Source organism: Silene latifolia, chromosome 7 (genome assembly GCF_048544455.1).
Source record: "Silene latifolia isolate original U9 population chromosome 7, ASM4854445v1, whole genome shotgun sequence".
Taxonomy (NCBI): Eukaryota; Viridiplantae; Streptophyta; class Magnoliopsida; order Caryophyllales; family Caryophyllaceae; genus Silene; species Silene latifolia.
In genome coordinates, this window is record NC_133532.1 from 119,756,617 (window position 1) to 119,779,493 (window position 22,877).

Sequence of the window (22,877 nt, forward strand, 5' to 3'; positions counted from 1 at the left end):
CTATATGCATGCAATGCAACACCCAAGTTTTAATCCTAGCATGTGAAGATTAGACTAAGTCGGTTAACACGTAATTAACTTACAATTGGGTCGAAGTTGGATTTAAGGTTGATTACATATGTAAACATGCAAATAATAAAAGAAATACAATAAAATTAAAATAATGAAAATTACATTAATTACAACGGATTAGGCGATTTATGTCGAAAATACCTTTAAAACGGATAATTTGAGAAAAAGAATAAAAGAAAGAAAGAAAGAAAGAATCAAATAAATTAACGAACAGGAATTAGCGTGATATTACGGTTAATAGTTAGTTAATATGTAAACTAAATACACTAGGTCAAGGCAGAAACGGAGTTCAGGGACAGAACTCAGCCAGGAACAGGCGCAGCAGAGCTGCGTCCTTTGGAATAGGCGCAGCAGACACTGCGTCTGTTCCTTGGCTCAGTTCTGGCTGTGAAGCCGTAATTGCAAGCCGTTAATGTTAATTGGTGAATTTAATGATCGATTGATGATATTTACTCGGATGGAAGTGATTAGCATGTTTATTAACATATGAATGAGTCATAAAAGCAATAAACATGGATGAGACGGAATTATGATGGATTAATTACAGGAGTGAAAGATATTAACAAGTGAAACAAATTAATTGATTAAGTTAAATATGACGGATTAATGATGAATACGCGATAGATGTGACAAATAACAGATGAAAACTATATCAAAGACGAATTCCAGAAACCCAATATTGATGAATTGAATCTCTACAACCCGGAATTGAATTTAATGACAAAAACCCGCAAATATTGGATTACTTGGGATTTAAGTCGGATTTGTGATGATTAAAACATGTTAATGATGAATAATAAATATACATGTGAATTATATGCTATCATGATGAAGAATTAACAAACAAACGAAACCAATAAAAGAACTTTGACGAATAACAGAGGACGAACGAAGAAGAAAGGACGCAGGAACTGCGGCAGCCTCACGAAGAGGCGCAGCAGGAACTACGCTCCTTCGAAGAGGCGCAGCAGTTGCTGCGTCCTTTCTCGACGGTTATCTACTGGAAATCCGTAAAAAGAGGTTTTAAAGCATGGTTTTAGAAATCGGTTTTAATGGTATTTTCGACATAAACCTTACAATTGATGATACAATAATTAAAATACAATAAATAAAAGAGAGTTTTACACCCTCAGACTTACATGTTGACGAAACGAGAAGGACTAAGATATCGATTAGTGATGCTCGACGCGAATGCAAAGAAAATGCCCTCGTAAGAGGAAAACGATTTAAGTTAATTAAGTTGATTGATGTGGAGTTGGTCAAATTGGTCGGTCATGCAAACGGGGAGGCTGGTACTCAGAAAGATCCGAGCTTACGTGGTCGAAAGTTCAAGCACGTAGACGCCAAAAAAGTAAGAACAAAGTCTAGAATGCAAAGGGAGAAGAGAAGGGCGGACACTCGCGTGAGAAATATGAGGAGCGAATGCTCCTTTTTATACTAATCACGTGGAGGAATTAGGGTTTCGGAGACTCTTTGGAAGTGAATCTCGGAAAGATATGAAAAAGATACGAGAAATACGCGAGAAAGGGCCGGGAAGAGGCGCAAGCAGCCACTGCGTCTCTTGGAAGAGGCGCAAAGACTGCCGCCGCGTCTGTTTCAAGGGATTTCCTCCTGCGGAAGAAAGATTTCTGTGTTTGAGTTATGATAGGACGGAAATAATTCGGTTTTCCTTAATATCTTATGTGAATATTACGGGAAATTGTTTACTAAAAGATAAAATTTATGAAATATGGAATAGAAATATCCTAACATTCCGAACATTATGACTCGGGATTTAATGGTTATCGAAAAATGGAGACGGTTTTAGGCCCGACTCGAATGTACTCTAATTATCACAAAACGACCGTATCGGCACGTAGATGACAACTAAGAGGTAGACATTAATATTTGAGCAATCACTTGACGATAATCTTACGAATTGTCACAAATCGTTCCGCGTACCAAACATGCGGCCCAATCATCACCGGGTGGTTTGCGGGAGGTGCAGAAATGAGGTATCTACACCTTTTTGAGATGTTGTATGGGTGCATATTGGATCCGGGGAAGTAGTACGAGCGTGGAAAGATTTTGAATAAACAACTCCGTCTTAATCTATTTATAATTTTATAAGACCGTTGGATTTGAATATTATTTATTGTTTTAGATTTTGTAAGACTTAAGTCTTCCGCTGCAACGTCTTAATTATTTGATAAAGTTTTGAGACATGTACTTTGTTTTTAAAGGTCGACTCTATATTTACCTTGCACTTGGCAATTTCAGCTAAGTGTGGAGTGACAGCCGTGAATTTTCTATTTCTAATTTATCGTTTTTGGTCATGAAAATTTAAGGTTGTTACAGCCGGACACCAAACCTAGTTAGTATTATTTTGAAATCTCCCATTAGCAACAGAATCAAGTAGAGCTCATCTATGATCATCATACTTGAGAGAGATGGTCTTTCAATAAGTTATTGAGAGACCAGCCTTCCGTACCCTTTTATTTATATTTCGTTATCTTTTTGTTGTTGATCGTGACATAGTAATTTCGTACTTATTTACGTAATAAATGTAGTCATTCTATCTTTAATTATAATTCATGCCTATTTTATTACCTTTAGTACCACTTTTTCTTAAAATTGTAAAATAATCTCTCAATAAGCTTATTGAGAGACCATCTCTCCGGAGACATATTCTAATAAACATATTATGGAGTATTAAATTACGTAGTTGCTCATTCATGAACATGTTTTACTCTTTTCATGGACTTTTTTCATTATTTTTCCACACTATGCCCTTTATCTAGAAACAAAACAAAAAAACTCTCTCTAATTCTCACCCTTACAAAATTAATCAAATCCACAACCTTAATCAAATCCGTCAAATTACACAATTATGAATGCTAGTTCTCGTATCGATCAAGTAATAATTTTAATTCTCAATTTTATTAATTTTATTAGATTAAAATAAGAAATTGATTTACATTAATTAAATTAGGGTTTGTTTAAACCGTTATCAATAAATTAGATTTACTGGTTTATCATGAAGTATGTACTAATACACTAAGGATTTTGAGTTACAAATCAGTATAAAATTAAGCCGTATATCCAAGAGTAGTGTTCAGCCATTGTAGTTCAAGTGATTCGTTTTTTCTTTTTCCTTTTTTTTTTCAATTTTGTTAATTGTTTTGTGGTGGTATGGTCAGGGGTGGACGATGAGTACAGTTTCGGGTGCTCCGGAGGTGTTATTCATGATTCGTCGTCTCGATGGTGGCACATGATGTTTCAGTGGTGTTAGGGAAGGGGATATATGTGGCGAGAGGCGGATCTGTGAAACCGTCTGATGGCCGCTCTATGGAGGTCGTCAAGACCAACCGGGGGCGCAAGGGAGGCGCAGTGAGGGTGGTGGCTGACGGGTAGTGGTGGTTGGATGATGGTAGTTAGAGTGAGAAAAGAGTAGATGAAGAAGATAGAGAGGGAGAATGGAAGAAGGGTATTAGAACGAAAATCATTAAAATAAAAAGAGTATTATGGTCATTTACGTCCATGAAAGAGTAAAACGTGTCCGTGAATGAGCACCACCCTTAAATTAAGGCGGTCTTAAACAATAAATTAGTCATTAATTGTCTCAATGCTCGAAAATTCGTTGACCGTAATTCATACATACATTCATACTCTATGGTAGTAATATCATTTTAATTTCACCATACTCCACCCCAAGTGTGAAGCACCACTAACAGCTGTAACAATGGGAGGAATCAGGAATGTCAATCGGGGCTCCGATTACGAACTGTCGATGGTTGTTCAAATCGCTTTGGAGTCCGGACCCACCGCTAAAACGGATCATTCACGATTAATCGGATTCAGATACTGTATAAACCCTAGGTATTATTCATCCACCAATTTTACTTTGAATGTTGTTCTCCATTTATTTTATTTTCATCATATAATTATGGAATTGTTTTTAGATTATTTAATTCTATCATCATTAATCCGCTATTAAAATTATTCAGAGATTTTTTTAGGTTTGATTTGTTGAGATTGGAGAATAATCGTAGAAATACCGACTATAATTTTACAGACGAATAACCGAACCAATTAGATTTATTGTTATTAGGGGCCAAAAATTTCCAGGGGGCGAATAAGAATCGGAAATCGGAGAAATTAACTAAAAACTACTGATATAAATTTTAATTCGTATTCTTAGGGTAAGGTTTTATAAAGACTTAACAAACTAGTATATATGCTAAGAGCTATGTTACTCCGATACTTCACTTAGTTATAAGTTGACATATCCCGCATCCGATACAACACTTTGATACTTCAATTTAGACCAAAATCTTGGAAATTTCGCACAAAATAGCCGTATCACATATTCCGATATGTATTTTGTCGGATATGAGTAGACGAATCTGAGTAACATACTAAGAGTAAAGGTTTATAAAAAGTTGCATATGTTAAAGAGTATGTAAGGGTTTATAAAAAGTTAAGAGTACATGTTCTAAGAGTAAGGTTTACAAACAATTACATATTCTAAGAGTAGACTTTACAAAATATTAAAAGTACTGAGTAAGATTTATTAGAAGTTAGTATACTCGAAGCTGGATTTATTGATGACCGTCGGAAACTGGCTCCGACGATCTTGATAAATGGTGGATTGTTGATGCGATGGTAGTAGCATGGATTTTTGACACCATCAAACTCGATTTACGTCCCACTATCATATAGGTGCACTGCAAAAGAACTTTTTGACGACATTTACCAATGGTTTGGTAATTCATCCCGCACATATCGACTTAAGTCAAATATCGTTGACTGCTAACAACAACTGAGCCGGAAATTCGTCGTAGCCCAATTCTTTAATAGTTACATATTATAATAGTACAATTTTATAAAATGTCACAGTATATATTCTAAGAGTAAGGTTTTCAAAATGACTACATGGTCATCAATGTTTTCTTTTTCTGATGGGACCATTTGAGTTCTTTGTTTTATAAAAAAGTTACTCCATAGTATTTATTCTAAAGAGTAAGGTTGAATAAAACTTGACTATATTGTTACTTTGCTTGTCCGTTGATGTGTATTTTTATTCCTTTCGTTTCACTTGGTATCCCTTTCTCTTAACACTAAAAGAAAAAATAGATTTGAGTGACATAAAGACGATGAGTGTGTGTATTAAGATAGGTGATTACGTATCAATAGTTGAGTTTATGCATTCGGGATTTCGAAAGGGGATAGTGTGAATTAAGTAATCATTTTCATTAAAATGAAAATTTTTGTCAAGTACAAAATGGTTTGTTGAACTTTTCAAATAATTTAATAGCTCCGTCGTTTACATAATGTTGTACATTAAATGGGACCATTGTATACATTCAACTGACACAAACTTCGTGTTACTTTACGATTTATCTTGGAGACGATTTACCCTAGTCCTTTTAATTTTTGTAAAAGTTGCATATTCTAAGAGTATGGTGGAGTAAATCTTGATCTCTACTTTGCTTGTCTCTTGCCGTGTACTTTTATTCCATTTTTTTAAATTAAATATCAGCTTTCCCAAACACTAAAAGGCAAAAATAAACAAGGTGACATAAATAAAATAGGTGAAATACAGAAAAAGAGAGGGTAAGACAGGAGGAAGAGACCTGAGGTGAACAATGGAAGCGTTAGCATGTCAAGCTCTTCAAAAAGTTGGGGGAGCTCTCGAGCCTGTGATCAGTGACAAGGTAATGACATACCTGGGTTATGTGCAAAATTATGAGCACAACTTGGTTTTGCTTTGCGAAACTCTTGAGATGTTGTGCGTGAAGAAAAAAGCCCTTGATGACAAGGTTGAGAGTGGGAAGAAGAAGTCGGAAAAACTCACTCCAGAAGCTGCTCATTGGTGTTTGGAAGTACGGAAATTCAGCAAGCATGAAGCAATGAAGAAGCTGATGATTAGGGATATGGAGATAGCCAAAGTTATGTTTCGATTGATGAAGGATGCAGATCTCAAGAAGTTGATTGAAGAGGATGATGGTATGCGTGACCTGGTGGTGAAACTGATGAATAATATTGCTGAAAGAAAAAGAAAGGCCGACAATGGAGGAGATTTGGATGCGGATGAAGAGAAGGATAAAGAGGTTGGTCAAGTACTGGAGAAGCTTATAAGGGATACTATGGAAGGGTTCAAGAAGCTTACACGGAATGATGAGAAGATGGCTGTTGCTGCAATGCATTTACTGAAAAATCGTGTGGAAAAATTAGAGAAGCTAATGGAAACGGATGAGGAGGTGGCAGATGTTATAGCCAAGGCCAAGGAGACAAGCCACACGGAAGAGTGGCTAAGTGATGATAATCTTGATAATGTCATTGTGCATGAGAATACCTTGGCGACAAAAGTGAGAAGTTTGCTAAAATCCGTTGGGGGAGTAATTCCTAATGAGGAGGTTTTAAAAGCGTTGCCGGAAAATTTAAGGTTAGGGATGGAAGTCATGGGTGTTATAATTGAGAATAGCAGTGGACTCCAGGCAGAGTTAATGGATGCTGATAATACAGCCAACCACAGAAACTGTTGTTTCTCTTTGTTTTCCTACAATTATTTCTGTGATCGTCATGATATGAGTGTAGCGGCTGAGGAAATGCTCAACAAAGTAAAGAATATCCTTGGAAGACTACCGGGGAATCAGGATTTGACTCGGCCTATGAGAAGAGCGGAGATGGAAGGCATCCCTACTAATTTTGTAGGTTTGGAATCCAGAAATGAGCTTCTTCGGAAAATTGTGAAGGCCCTTGCATCCAACGATGTTCAAGCTGTGGGTGTCTATGGAATGGGTGGCTCAGGTATTTTTCTTTTCTTTCTCAAAACTTTTGCCTTTTGTATTTTATGATTTCTCTATTGCCCTTGGTTCATACTTTGCTTGACTAACTACCTGATCGATAAATAAGAAAATGAAGCTAATTTATAATTATGTCACTCGCCTTTATTTTGTTCTACCAATTTGGTAGTTTGGCCTAGTTTGCTCTTATACAAACAAAGCCTAATTTTGTTAGTGATTTGGAATCAGTTAACATGATTCTTCATTTTAAACGTCTAATGAGATGTACTTCGTATAGAATAGTGAAAACGAGGAACGGAATGGTAAGTATGAAGGAATATTTTAAAGGTGAGTGGATTAAATATTTAAACAAAATAATATTATCTCTATCTCTTACATAGTAGCCGCGTTTGACTTTTGTGGTTTACGAGATTAAGTTTCCTGCAAAATGTTACGATAATTAATCGTAAAACCTCCCAACAGTTTAAGATAGAAGGGTCATTAAGAATGGCAAAATGATCAGTGATAGAAAATGGCTTTGCTAGATAGCAACGATAGTAAGATAACTACCTAAGACTACCATTATTTATGTACAAGGATCACCTTATTAAACTATGGATAAAGTGGTCTTATATATATACAAAGACTTAATGTAACACAGTTTCGCTGAAATTCTATGTATTGACTATTGAGATCTCCAAATACATTTAGTGATACAAAATTTTATATATTTAATCTAAAATGACTATTCTAAATAGAAATTTTGTATAGTACACCCAATGTATCACACCAATGTCCATCCTAACTTTGAGTATTTTCTTCATTTGTTTCACTTGGACGCTGGTTCTAAAAGTAACGAGTGTTAATCTAAATATTAAATATCTCATTGGTTGGGTGTATAATAACGTGATATACCTGCCATACGCGTGTACTTGAGAATTTCTCATTTTGATATTTTGGAAAATTACATGGTAACTTTGAGGTGTGCCATATTTGCTACGTCACTTAATTTTTAAGTTTGTATGCATTGTTCGCTGGAGGTTTTTTCTTTTGTCTACAAACCGTGAGAGGGAGTCTTAAACGCCAACAAGTTATTTAGGGGGCGTTTGGTTCACAAGAGGGAAAGGGAATAAGAAAGGGAAACAAGGGGAAAGAAAAGGAAAGCAAACAAATCCCCTTTGATGTTACTTCTTGTTTGTTTTGCAAATGTAAAGAAATGGTAAAACAAAATTAACATAATACACCACCCACTATTACAACCACCAACAACCAAGGCTCAACACCGACCATCACCAACCTCCCCCTCGCTGGCACCCCGGTGAGCGCCCGACGCCGGCAAGTCGACCTGACGCCGGTCACGCCACCAACCCCCACGTGACACCCCGTTTTCCCATCTTCCACCCTTTTCGTTCCTTCTCCTCAACCCCACCACCACTACTCAAAACACCATTAAAACAGCCCCCCAAACCCGAAAACTCCCTCCCCACCTCTCTAAACATCGGATCTGGTGTTTAGAGAGGTGGGGGAGGGAGTCTTCGGGTTTGGGGGGCTGTTTTAATGGTGTGTTGGGTGGTGGTTGTGGGGGTAGGGAGACGGAACGACAAGGGTAGAAGACTGGCACGTGGTGGACGACGGTCAACCATGGTTCCGGCGAGCGCGGTGCCGGTGCGGAAGACGGCGGTAGCGGTGATTGTAGTACTTGGTGGTGATGCTGGTGATAGTGTGGTATGTCAATAGCAGTTCTCATGTATGGTGGGGAATGAAATTTCACTCTCTTGGGGGTGGGGTGAATGGAAATAGAGGGTTTAGGGAGTATGGGAGAGAATGGAGAGGGGAAAGGTTATGGAAAAAGTGGTGAAACAAACAATAACAAAGGGAATGGAGGGGCATGATTCCCTTTCCCTTTCCTCTAGACCCCGAACCAAACGCCCCCTTAGTACTTCCTCCGCAATATTGTATTGTTGCCATCTAACTTTTTTAGGTCAAAGTTTGTAAACTATGAAACACTATTAAAGTGAACTATTAAAGTGATTACACTAATTAAAAACATAACAATAATTAAATAACATAAGAGAAAGGGAGAGAAGAAATTTATACCCAACTTGTAATTAAATGGAAATGATAAGAGAAATCTTGATACAAATGTTGTTAAATTAGAGATAAACTAGATCTAAACTAAGAATAAGGGAGAAAAGATGAAATTTGGTAATTTAAAGCGGGAAATTAGAGCTAAGGAAGAGGAATTGGCTCGATGGCAGAAGAGGCAGCCCTCCGCGGATATGTTGCAGCGATGCCGGTTGATTGTTGAAGAGCTTGAAGGTCTTAGATGTCGTGAGGAGTCTTACTGGTACACTAGGGCTCGAGCTAATGAATTAAGGGACGGTGATAAAAATACCAAATATTTCCACCATAAAGCACAGCAGCGACGAAGGCGAAATACCATCCGCGGGATTGAAGATGCTGATGGGGTATGGCAGACTGATGGACAAAAGGTGGCGGATATTATGAGCGATTATTTTGGTGGTCTTTTCACATCAAGCAATCCCGTGCCATCGAATGAGGTGCTGGACTGTTTAGAAATGGTAGTATCCCCTGATATTAACGCGAGATTGGATGCTCCGGTCTGTGATGAGGAGGTGAAAAAGGCTCTTTTCGATATGCATCCAAATAAGGCTCCGGGGCCTGACGGTATGCATGCACTATTCTATCAGCGGTATTGGAGCGTGGTTGGTGGTGATGTGTGTCGAATGGTAAGGGAGTGGTGGGATGGTGGGGGCGATATGGATGTGTTAAATCGAACATCAGTCGTGCTTATTCCAAAATGTCAAGACCCACGCAAGGTAACGGAGTATCGTCCGATAAGTCTTTGCAATGTATTGTATAAAATTATTTCGAAAACTATCGCTAACCGTTTGAAGGGTTTTCTTAATGATTTTATATCTGAAAACCAAAGTGCTTTTACGCCGGGCCGTCTCATTACCGATAATGCTCTGGTGGCTTTTGAAATATTTCACACTATGAAGAGGGGAGGGGAAGGACGGTATGGTAATGTGGCGCTCAAACTCGATATGAGCAAAGCATATGATAGGGTCGAGTGGTCGTTCTTGGGTGATGTGATGGAGAAGATGGGTTTTTCAGGGGGATGGCGTGGCAGGATTATGCGGTGTCTTTAACGGTCTCTCAGTCCTTCTTGATTAACGGGCAGCTGGTTGGTGGGGTAAAACCGAGTAGGGGTTTAAGGCAAGGGGACCCTATTTCCCCTTACCTTTTTCTTCTTTGTGCTGACTCCTTTTCCCGTATGCTTTGTAAGGCGGCGGAGATGGGCCAAATTCATGGAATGCGGGTTTGTAGGGAGGCTCCTCGGATATCTCACTTATTCTTTGCTGATGATAGTCTCCTTTTTATCAAAGCAAATGCTGAGGAATGCTTGAAGGTAGCTAATATTATTAGCCAATATGAACAAGCATCGGGACAGAAGATTAATTTTGATAAATCGGAAGTGGTCTTTAGCAAGAAGGTGGGAGTCCAAAGGCGAGATATGATCAAGGAGTTGCTGGGAGTTAGAGAGGTGGATAAGCATGAAAAATACTTAGGTCTTCCAACCATTATTGGAAGGTCAAAAAAAGTAGTTTTCACTTGCTTGAAGGAGAGAGTATGGAAAAAGGTGAATGGATGGAAGGAGCGTTTACTTTCGAGACCTGGGAAAGAGGTTCTTATCAAAGCCGTAGCCCAAGCGATCCCAACATATATGATGAGTCTTTTCTCTATCCCGGAGTGTGTTATTGATGAAATTCACTCGGTTTTGGCGCGCTTCTGGTGGGGTTCCTCGGATGCTCATCGAAAGCTCCATTGGATGTGTTGGGAGCGGTTATGTGAGCCTAAGGCGAATGGGGGAATGGGTTTTCGAGATTTGCGTGTTTTCAACCAAGCATTGCTAGCTAAACAAGTGTGGAGGTTGCTGACCAAACCTGAGTCTCTTGCCGGGCGAGTCTTAAAAGCACGATATTTCAAACATGACACCATCCTTGAGGCGAGAAGGGGGTATGACCCGAGCTTTACATGGCGAAGCTTATGGGGGTAGAAATCTCTTTTGCTGGAGGGTTTGAAGTGGAGAGTGGGAAATGGACGGGACATTGGCGTATGGGATGAGGCGTGGTTACCGGGTGATTCAGCGGGAATTGTACCTACGCCGAATATCAATGCTGATCCGGGAATGCGTGTTGCGGACCTTATTGATACTGACCGGGCTTGTTGGAATATGGAGGCTGTGCGGGCTGTATTGACGGATGCTGATGCAAGGTTGGTTACTAAACTACCACTGAGTAGTAGATTACCTCCGGACGAACGGTACTGGTGGCCATCGAAAGATGGTTTTTATTCGGTCAAATCGGGTTATTGGCTGGGGAGAAGGCCGTGTATTACTCCGGATGTTGCTAGCCATAATGGGTTCTCTTGGAAGGCACTGTGGAGTCTCAAAGTCCCTCCAAAACTCCTCCACTTTATTTGGCGAATATGTGCGAATATCCTACCTGTGCGGAAAGCTTTGTTCCACCGTCACTGTTTCCCTACACCGGTATGTGATTTTTGTGATATGGATGAATGTTGCGATCATGCTATATTTAGGTGCGCATGGACGAGAATACATTGGGATGGTAGTGGTTTCTGGGAGGTTATTGAGGCTGCCCCTGTTGGATCGTGTATGGAGAGAATGGTGTGGATTTTGCAGCAGCTTGGTGAGGGGGAAAGGGGAAGGTTCTTGGCAATGATGTGGTCAATATGGACCATCAGAAATCAGCGCTTATTCGAGGAGGCTCCTCCACCGGCTGCAGCTGTTTGTTCGGGGATCGTGAAGATGGTAGCTGAGTATCAAGGGTACGCAGACCGGGTTTTTGGTAAGAAAATTGTGGTGACAGAGGTGGGTGGATGCTCGTGGACTCCTCCGGATGCTGGGTTCATAAAACTCAATGTAGATGCTCACGTTGCAGGGTGTTGTGGTGTGGTTGGACTGGGTGTGGTGGCTCGGGATATGGCTGGCCGTGTGGTGGGGATGGGGTGTAGGCGTGTAGAGGCTGATTGGGATGTAGAGGTGGCAGAGGCACGGGCTGCTTGCTTTGGTCTGGAAGTTGCGAACCGTCTGGGTTTCTCGAATATTATCCTTGAAAGTGACGCGCTTAAGGTGGTGTTAGCTGTGAAGAATGAAGTAGTAGCAAGATCTCCCTTTGGGCTTTGTGTGATTGATGTCTTGTTTAGTTTGCGTTCTTTTCCGTCTAGTAAGTTTACTCATGTGAAACGTGGGGGCAATACCGTCGCACATTGTATTGCAAGGATGAATGAGTTTGAGGGAAGCGAGTTAATCCTTGTAACTGATTTTCCGCAAGTTGTTATTACGCTTGCGGAACTTGATTTAATATAATATCGGCCCTATGTTTCCTTCAAAAAAAAAAAACTAACCCTAAACTACCTACTGCGTTCCTCTCTGTTTCGTGTTTCATGCTCTTCTGCCCAGAAATCCAACAAATGAAGAGCTCCTTTGTCTACTGCCAAACCCCTCTTTTTATCACTTTTGACATCGACAAATCACTAAATAACGTCGATAATATATAATAAACTTCCTAATTTGGCCCTCACTCTATCCTCCCTCAATATATGCTCCAACTTTTGAATTTTTTGAAAACGAATTTACCGTCAACAACGAATCAACTAATTATCATCGTCGCCGAATTAGTACTAATTAATGTATTACCCCCAAACACTTAAATCGACAAACAATACCAATTTAATCGACAAGCAAATCCAAAACTACCAAAATTTAACCAAAGAATGAAAACAAACGCAAACTCAAAAACAAAGCAAAAAAGTAAAAACCAATTGTAATAAAAAAATGCAAATAATGGGCAAAAAACAATCTGAATTTAACCAAATCACTACTCTAAAATCAAACACACAATTATCTTCACATCCCAATTAATAAATCTGAAGTTCCATGCGTGTTGCGTGGGGTAGTCAGACTAGTCACACCCTTCTGGAGTTCTCAATCTACAAATGCAATTAATTAGCCGAAACCCAAGTACAACCATAATCTGTGAAATTACTATTGATGGCTACGTAGTTGGAGCGAGTCTCACGATAAGGTGGAAGTTGCTGGTGATGGCGATGGACGCGATTTTTACGAGATGGAATTGATTTACAACAAAAAAAAATGGAAAAAGGGGCTGGGCGTGGAAAAAAAAAGAATAAGGAAAAGGGGCCGGACGTGGAACCACCACGTCCAACCCTACGCCGGGACGTGGAACCACCACGTCGGACGCGATTTTTACGAGATGGAATTGATTTACAACAAAAAAAAAAAGGGAAAAGTGGCTGGGCGTGGAAAAAAAGAATAGGGAAAAGGGGCCGGACGTGGAACCACCACGTCCAACCCTACGCCGGGACGTGGAACCACTACGTCGGACGCGATTTTTACGAGATGGAATTGATTTACAACAACAACAAAAATGGGAAAAGGGGCTGGGCGTGGAAAAAAAAGAATAGGGAAAAGGGGCCGGACGTGGAACCACCACGTCCAACCCTACACCGGGACGTGGAACCACCACGTCGGACCTCGGTGTGGACGTGGAGACGTGGAACCACCACGTCTGAGCCTAGGTCAGGAAGTGGGTGAACTACGTTTGAACCCAGGTGGAGACGTGGTGGTTCCACGTCTGTCCCTAGGGCTGGATGCGGTGGTTCCACGACTGGTTCCAGATGGATACTTGGATGGTCGTGACTTGGTGGTCTTGTTTGGCGGTGGTGGTGTTGTTTCCGTTGAGTGGCGAATTATAGTAGTCTTTGTTGGTCTCCGTTGTCATCTTGTTGATTGATTTTGTCAGTTATTCTTCCCTTGCCCAGTATAATTGTTGCCCAGAATTTTAGTAGGCTTGCGTAATATACTTAACGCCATTATGTTTGATTGGTTTTTTTAATCCATTTAATTTTGTTATCAATTGTTATTGTTGGTTTCTAGTAGAGTAATTTGTTCAATTGTTTTGTTTCTAGATTAAGTTTAATGGTTTGTTTGTTTGACGATTATTTAGCTCGTTAATTCGATTATTTTTGTTTCGTTAGTTCGATTATTTTTGGTTCATATATTCAATTTATTTTGAAGTTCAATAAATAGATGAGATAGTTTAGAGAGATGTTGAGTCAAATATATGAGAGGGGCAATGTAGGAAGTTCCTTACTAATTGTCGACGATAATTAGTAATGTGTCGACGTTCTTTAACACAAAGCTTCAGGATGGTCCATTATTGATAATGAAAAGGCCCATCTTAGAGAGAAAAGTTGCCGCATGTAATCTGCATCAGGCCCAGAGTTCTGGAAGATGATACGGTTACACTCGGTGTACGAATCTTCTATACACTCCTAATAAAATTTTGACACGTGGAAGAATCTAAGATTAGCCATCTAGGGAAAAATTTAAGAATTTTATTTACCATAACTAAAAATAACATTTTATCTTGTCAAAAATTTATACGGTCACTTTGGAAAATTTATACGATCACCATGAAATTGATAAATGTGTCCAAATTTATCAACCCAATTTCAATTGAATAAAACTCTGCCACACACTCTACCATCAACACTGCCACAACAACTCCTTCATCTTATCCCCCACCTACGTTCTCTATCTATGAATCCTTCGGGATGTTTAATCATCTTCTCTCCCTCCTTCAACTTTTAGAAGTTATTGATGTTGGTTATTGGCGGGATGACGCCAATGGTGGTGGCTGTCACGCTGAAGGACACGCATGGAGAGGGACAAAGTGGTGGTGGTGGGCGGCGTTACGTAGTGGGTGGGTTCGTGTCTTCGTGACTGTGACCAAATGCCAAATAAGTGGGGGAGTATGTTCCCTGGTGTGAGGTCGTCGGTGGGTAGGTGGTATTGGTATAGGTTACTTGTATGAGGAGTTGTTGGAAAAGGAAAAAATGTAACTAAAGTAATAATTTAAATATTTGTAAAACATAATCTACTCTATAATCTAAAAACATATCTTAAAATAATTAAGATATTAACATATTTTGGTAAAAATATAATATAATTAAATTAAATATTCAAATTTCTATTTTAATTTTTGTTTCCAAATATATAACAAAATTAAAGTTTACAAAGATTCTATCTTAAATCTCACTATTGACATATGTCATTCTGTTACTTGCGGTGTATAGAAGATTCTAGCTTTCATTATACTCTAGCTTTCATTATACTCGGTCTTGATCTGTTTGATCCACTTTGTTTCCCTTTATTTAACCTGAATTTTCTCTTCTTGGTACCTACAAAATAAAATGTCGAATCGTAGTACCAATATTCCAAGAAATAAAAAGAAATAACTTTATTTAAAATTAATCGGCTAAGGTATTATTTAATACTAAAATGAGTGAATTAAGGTAACTCGGGTTATTAAATCGACTAAATAAGAGATAAAATGTGGGTCAAACGTAAAATAAAGTGTTATCAATACTTTAAGAGGCAGAGATAGTTGGTGCCCTTCTGCCATGATAACTACCAATCCATTGCAAAGCACCAAGTCTACCTACTGAATTGCTTTTTCCAATTAGTTCTCAACATTGATTGTAATGATACAGGGAAATCAACTTTAGCCAAAGAAATTGTCAATAGCAAAGCAAATGGCATATTTCAAAAAACGATAATGGTTGAAATCTCAGAATCTCCAAATATAGAATTCATTCAAGATCAGATTGCAGATGGACTTGATCTGCCTTTGTATGATTTGCATGGTATACCTCAGAAAGCAACACGTCTATATAACAGGTTGAAGCAAGGAGAGCAATCAGAAGGGGGAAGAAATGATACTATTAAAAAGATACTTATTGTCTTGGACAACATTTGGAAAGAAATTGATTTGCTTCAAATCGGAATACCTTGTGAGTACTGTAAGCTTTTATTGACGAGCCGAACGAAGAACGTTTGTAAAGCAATGGACATACTAGAAGCTAATATATTTGAGGTGGGTTTATTGAACAAGGATGAAGCAGAGAATCTCTTCAAGTTTCAGGTTCAAAGGGAGGTCACTGGGGATTATAAATCTCTTGTGGATAGGCTGTTGGAAAAGTGTGGAGGTTTACCTCTTTCTATTGTAGCTACAGCCAATTCTTTAAAGGGTAAAGAGTTGCCATTGTGGCGACAATTTGCCGAGGAATTAGAGAAGCCTATTTCGTGTCAAATAACTGGTGCGCGCTATGAGACATTTTCAATTCTTAGAACAAGCTATGAGGTCATGGAAAGTGAAGATAAAAAGAAATTCTTCTTGATGGCTTGTTTATCCCCTATTGGTACAAGTATCTCCATTGACAACTTGATGAGGTATGGTATTGGATTGGATCTATTTCAACATGTCAATAAACTTTCAGAAGCGATAGACTTAGCACGTACTTGGGCACAAGAGCTTGTGTCATCTTCAATGCTTCTAAAAGGTGATTCTGATGAGTATGTAAAGATCCACGATGTTGTCCGGGAATCTACTATGTCTTTTGCACCAAAATCCGGTATAAATACAGGTAATATTGAAACAAAAATTTGTTACCTATCGTTTTATTAATAATCTTTGCATTTGTTCAATGTCATTTATTGAACAAATACGATGGAAGCTAATTAAATTACGACATTTAAAATAATGCAGATGGACAAATGTTTTTGGTGGACGCTATTCCTAGATGGATATGCAAAGAGACTTTCGATAAGTACACTGGCATATCACTTTTGTCTCAAGCTAATTTTGCTCGTCTAAGGGGTGTGAAGGCTAATTTGCTTCAAATTTTGCTATTGAAAGGCAATCTAAATCAGAATTCGTTTCTTGAGTCTAATTTTTTCCAAGGAATGACAAATTTGAAGGTCTTAGAAGTGTTATTCATGAATTTTGAGAAAGGGCTGCCAGAATCGATGGGCAGTCTAAAAGTTCTCCAAACATTGCATTTAGTCGAATGCAAATTAGGAGATATTAAGTTGATTGGTGATTTGGGGAGTCTACTTGTTCTTAGTTTCCATGGATCGTCTCTAGAGGGGTTACCTGATGAAATTGGGAAGTTGTACGAACTTCGGTTGTTGGATATGAGTAAGTGCCAGTGTAAGGAGCCAAGAATTCCTGCTAATGTGATAGCTAGGCTTTCTCTTCTAGAAGGGCTTTACTTGATCGGTAGCAGCTTTAAAGAATGGGCGGTAATGGAAAGTACATCTAATGACACAGGAGTAAGTACTCTTGCAGACATACAGGATCTTGCTAAGTTGGAATTTTTGAATGTGCTTGAATTACGCATTCGAGAACTTGTATTACCCATTTCTGACCAATTTGTCAAAAATCTGGACAAATTCCAAATATTTGTTGGGGAACAAGATTTGGAGCAAGAAGATTGTGAAACCCTGCCATCTCCACGTGCTCTTCTTATGGCATCAGAATTTGATGTTAGCCAGGAGTTGAAAAAGGACAATTGTCTAAAGGCATTGCTAAAGAAAGCCGATTTTTTGGCTTTAATGAGCGCAACAGTCAAGAATATTGTTCCCGAGTTGGACAAAGAAGGCTTTAGGGACTTGAGTTATCTTGTACTGTCTAACATTGATAGCATAAGCAGGTTATGTGAAGGGAAAGCTCCACCAGAATTGTTCTATAATCTATGTCGCCTTGAAGTTAAAAAGTTGGAGAAATTAGAAGTATTGTTGCCGGTTAATCCCCTCCCACTTAAAATGACCACATTAGAAATTTCAGATTGCAACTCTTTGAAGTACATTTTCAGTGAGGACAATGTGGTAAACAAGGAATCGGATATCATTAAGTTACCTTGTTTAAAAACGCTGGAATTAGATGGGGTTAGTAATCTCATAAGTTTTGTTAAGGAATCCAACAATGATGATTGTCGACGCCCAAGTTTCTTCAATAATAAGGTACGTGTGACGCCTTTTATACCATCTTACGGAGTACTCCCTCTCATTCACTATTTTCTTCCCTTTTGCGCGGTCTCCAATGCTCTTTGACCGTATTTTTCGAGGTGTAAGTTAGATTGTTACAAATTATATTTTGTGAATAATATTTTTATAATAAATATAAATATTTTAATTTTATTTATTGATATTAGTAATTTTTGGACTTTTTTTTCAGTGAAAGTTTTCAACTTTGACTCAAAAAAAGTGAAATGGGAAGATAAATAAGAATGATGAGTACTTTTTATTTTACTATGTCCCTTCCTTATTTTTCATATTTAAAATTGGCTATTCTAATATAGTCGACTTAAACTCTACATTTGTTTGTTTTCTAATTATCGTCAGAGGGTGGGTGTTTGTGTTTGTGATATGTGATGGTTATCAAATTTAACCTCGCAAGTGAACGAGTTCGTTATTGCACTAAATGAGGGTCGAATACATAAGGAGCATGGGAGAATATTAATCGTTTTAAATCTTGTGTTTAGCTAAGTCGACAATAATTGAGATGGAAAGGTTTTTAAACTAATCAACTAAACTAAATAAAATAAAATGTAAATGAACTAATTATGGAAATTAAGCAAGTGAATGAAAATGATTTAATCAAGATTAAAAGCCTAGGACCCGATTTTCACCAACAATTCATAATTTATCATCGTGATTCCCTTAGCTAGTTATTGGGGTGATATGTAAGGAGGAGAATTCAGGGGCGGATTTATAGGGGGTGATGGGGGTGAACCCTCACCCCCATTATTTTTGGAAAAAAAGAAGTTAAAAGGGGTAAAAAAAAGATATGCAAATCACCCAGACGCAATTACGGAATCTTGGCCCTTGATTAGTTGACTCTATCCTCCAATATTCCATCTTCTCAAAATACATGTACCCACATTTTTAAACGACGGCAGAGATCAGAGTAGCAACATCATTACCGTCTTAAATTTTCCGTCTCCGAAAGGTATGCTTTATACTAGTGATAGATTGATAGAAAATTAGAAATTATTTTGTGGTTGTGCTTGTGCGAATTTTGGGAGTATTTGGCCAAGTTTTCTAAGTGCTTTTCTAATAGTAAAAGTAGAAGCAGATCCAAACACTATAATTTAGGGAGATAAAAAACTACTTTTGAAAAGTTAGAAGTTAATAAAAAGCTACTAGAAACAGAAGCATCAAATTGATGCTTCTGCTTCTACTTCTCCCAAAAACTCTTAGCATTATGGAAACTAAAAAAAAAAACTAAAAAGCAGTAGTAGGCCAAACACATCAATTTGTTAAGAAACTACTTTCACAAAAATTAGGCCAAACAACCACAACTTTTTCAAAAAGTAGTTTATGAAAAAACTCAGTCTAAAAAGTAAAAGCTATTTCACATAAACTAGGCCAAACAACACCTTTATTCATTTGATGAATTGGAACCATGTTTAGATTGTAGTATCGCTTTTGTTTTAGGCTTTTAATAATTAGGGTTTCTGACATTAAAATCTCACTAAGTTTTGGCCTTTTGTGCATAATGCATAATGCATAATGCATAATGCATTAATAATTAATATCTATGACAAATTATTTACCAATTACACACTGAAGGCTCGATTAATGGGTGTGAAAAGTTGAATTTTTAATTTTTTATGTAATCTAATGGTTAAGTAATTGTGTATTTGTTTTGTACGTCTTTAGTTGTCGCATTTAATTGCCCCCACGCCTTTAACATAAATTGTGTTACGAATTATACGATTAATTATATTTTGGTATTTTTTTTATGCTATATAAATTTTATTAAACACCCCATCCCGTAAATCCTAGATTCGCCACTGGAGGAGATGGCTCTAATTCGCCTAATACCCCCCTCTCGGGTTCGCATTAGGACACTAGTTCTCCCAACCCCCCTCCCTTTCGGTCTCGGAGGTCGGAATCCTAAGGTAGAGGCATCGACTACCCTAGAAATGTGCACTTCTCTAAGGTATCCTAGCATCTCCTAAGTCCATTAAGCCTTCATCATTTTCCGGGTCATCCAACTCCTTCTCTCGAAGGTCGAATTCAAACGCTAGCCTAGAGGTGCCCTCCCTTGGTTCTCCCTTTCGGTCTCAACCTAGGTTAGCAATATGACCAATTTCCGGGTACCCGATTCCCGACCTAACCAACTTTCGTTGGTGGACAAGGGTCACAAACTAACATTACCCAAAATTGACCACTTCACAAAATCAACCCTCTAGTCTACCCTTACTAATCCTCCCCAACAACTACCTTTTAATGGGAATCAATCAAGCAAATTACTCATGTTGGGTCAAACCGAGTCCTAGTTAAAGGACTACTCGCTAATCATTTTTAGTAAGACAAGATAATTAGTAAAGATGGATTCTTTACCCATAGACATAGTATGAAATTGAATACTACAATTTAACAAGCAATATAAGCAACAAAACTATGATGAACAAACAAAATTAAGCTAAGATGAGAAATGATTAATGCAATAAGGACAAACTTTGACTCAACAACTCAAAGATTCAATCTTTGGGTGAGAAATATCAACTACCAACATGAAGAAGAAGAAATCGTACCAAAAAAAAACATGAAGAAGAAGAACAAGAGATGGAGAATTATAATCCAACAACAAAAGAGAAGAAATCAAACACAAACAATTAAACAAAACTTGAAGGAAGGTAAATGTAAACAAATGAATTTAAAGGAGAGAAATAAGAGGGAGAATTATACCAACAACATGAAAACTTGAATTGATGGAATGAAGAACTTGGATAAAACAAGAGAACAATTTTATTAATTTTTGAGTAAAGATTACAACTTGGGTAAGAGGAAAATAAATTTAGGGTTCTACAAAATATTTAGAAAGGAAAATAATCTAACTAGTTTAATTGGTTGTCTAATTCTAAGGTGGTGTGTGTTAATCTCTTGTGTGTAGTCCCTTTTATACTAGTATAATACTACCACCATTACCAACTAATAATAAGAATAATAATATTATTAAACTAATAATAATAATAATAAAAATAACAATACTAATACTCCCTCCTATTCACTGTTTTCTTCCCTATTTCCTTAAACGGATTATTCAGGTTTTCTTCCCCTTTCTTATTTTGGAAACTTTTTACTCTTATTTTATTCATTCATTTCTCCTATCACCATACCCCACATAGCTCACAATTCCTTATTTAATTCTCAATTATTCATTCCTCTCTCCAATTCACAAACCCCACCATATTTATTTATACATTCTTTAACTCCCTCCTTAATTCTTGTGCCCCAAAACAAAGGGAAGAAAACACCGAATTGGAGGGAGTAATAGTCAACACTCTACTAATCCTCCAAAGCAAAACTCATCCACGCACAGCATACTCCTACCCGTCAAAAACAAGGCAAAAACAGAGCAGGGGGGCCCTTGCCGGCCAGTCGGCCGCCGGCCTGGGAACCGGTAGCGAGCACATTGAAGCGAGGAGGGAGAACCAAAATCGATGCGAGATATTGAGAAGGAAGCTGCATGCCGGTATGTCGGCTGCCGGTGCCTATGCCGGTAGCGAGACATTGGCAAAAAGGAGCAAAATTGGTGTGTGGCTACCGGTGGGGGTAGTCGGCTGCCGGTGGGCCGGCATAGAGAAACAGGGGAGGCGCGCGAGGACTTCAAAGAGGAAGCCGTGGAGGTTGTTGGGTCCACTCACGGTGGCCGTCGGTGGCTGATGGGGGTTGCCGGCACTGTGGGCATGATGGTGGGATATGGTGGTGGACTTGGTGGTCCACGGTGGCTGAGGTGGTGGTGGCTTAAGATGGTCACAACATTGTTTGCTTTATTTGTTCGTTTATGGCTAGGGGGAAAGGTGAGGTCGTGGTGGCTGGTGTGGTGGCAGACGGTGGTCATGGGTGGGTGGAATGTGATGGTGGACGTAGGGGAGGTCATTGGTGGTGAGTGGTGGCTGCCACGGTGGCCGGAGGTGGTAGTAAAAGCTCAGCAAAGCAAAGACCGTCTGAAATTAGCAGCTGCTCTTTTACTTAGTTTATTTTTCCATGATTTAGCCTATTTTCGCCTCCGCCATTTCTTCTCATAATCTCGTCTTTCTCTTCCGCCTCACTTTCCCGTCTTGCCTACACATTAAATCAATATAATAATAATAATAATAATAATAATAATAATAATAATAATAATAATAATAATAATAATAATAATAATAATAATAATAATAATAATAATAATAATAATAATAATAATAATAATAATAATAATAATAATAATAATAATAATAATAATAATAATAATAATAATAATAATAATAATAATAATAATAATAATAATAATAATAATAATAATAATAATAATAATAATAATAATAATAATAATAATAATAATAATAATAATAATAATAATAAATACAATTAATTATTAATTATAAACTAATACGACTAATTATTATAAAATAGTAATTAAATGAGCTTTTTAGACATTTAAGCACACAAAATCGAGTCGGAAGAAGGTATAAATGTGGGGTAAAATACGACTAAAATGCTACTTATCAATATGTCTTTTAGCCTTGCCAATGCGTCCCGATGATGACCCGTAACCCGACATGACCTGATGACTAGTGACCCGAAACTGACCCGACCCGATAACATTTTACACAGACTTAAACCCGATTAGTTGTAAGTATACTGTATACCCAAGTATGTGGTTCGTAGATTGAAATGATTGTCATGATACGAATAAATTAATGTTTTTTTAGGGGGATATGCATTGTTGTCAGAATTCCGATTCGATCCTACGATTCTACGATTTTACGATCTAAAAATGCTTGACCGATCCTAGATTTTACGATTCTATCATGGTTGTCGAATCTTACGATCCTAATCATCTGAAAATTTCTAGAGGTAGAATGATAATACGATCTTACGATCCTACGATTTGATTTCGTAGTAAAAATATAATTACATCGTAAAACTCAAATTTCGGATAAGTTGTAGAAACATCTTCATATAATAATATTAAAGTCATTAATTATCAATATTTTATAGATAAATATTAATAAATAAGTATTTTGATCTTCAGTGATATGTTACCAAATAAATAACTATAATTGGTC

The 22,877-nt window shown here is 37.9% G+C and overlaps 2 protein-coding genes across 2 annotated transcripts in view; both read left to right on the plus strand.

Annotated features, from left to right (window-relative positions):
- LOC141592760 (putative late blight resistance protein homolog R1A-4) overlaps positions 1–22,877 on the plus strand; it is a 127,990-nt gene that overhangs the window by 38,007 nt on the left and 67,106 nt on the right. The window lies entirely within an intron of this gene.
- LOC141592752 (uncharacterized) overlaps positions 3,703–22,877 on the plus strand; it is a 33,658-nt gene continuing 14,483 nt past the window's right edge. Inside the window, exons 1-4 of the mRNA XM_074413549.1 lie at positions 3,703–3,930; positions 5,646–6,864; positions 15,462–16,394; positions 16,517–17,772. Coding sequence (XP_074269650.1) covers positions 5,700–6,864; positions 15,462–16,394; positions 16,517–17,772 — 3,354 coding nt within the window. The 5' untranslated portion in view covers positions 3,703–3,930; positions 5,646–5,699. The remainder of the gene's footprint in view (positions 3,931–5,645; positions 6,865–15,461; positions 16,395–16,516; positions 17,773–22,877) is intronic.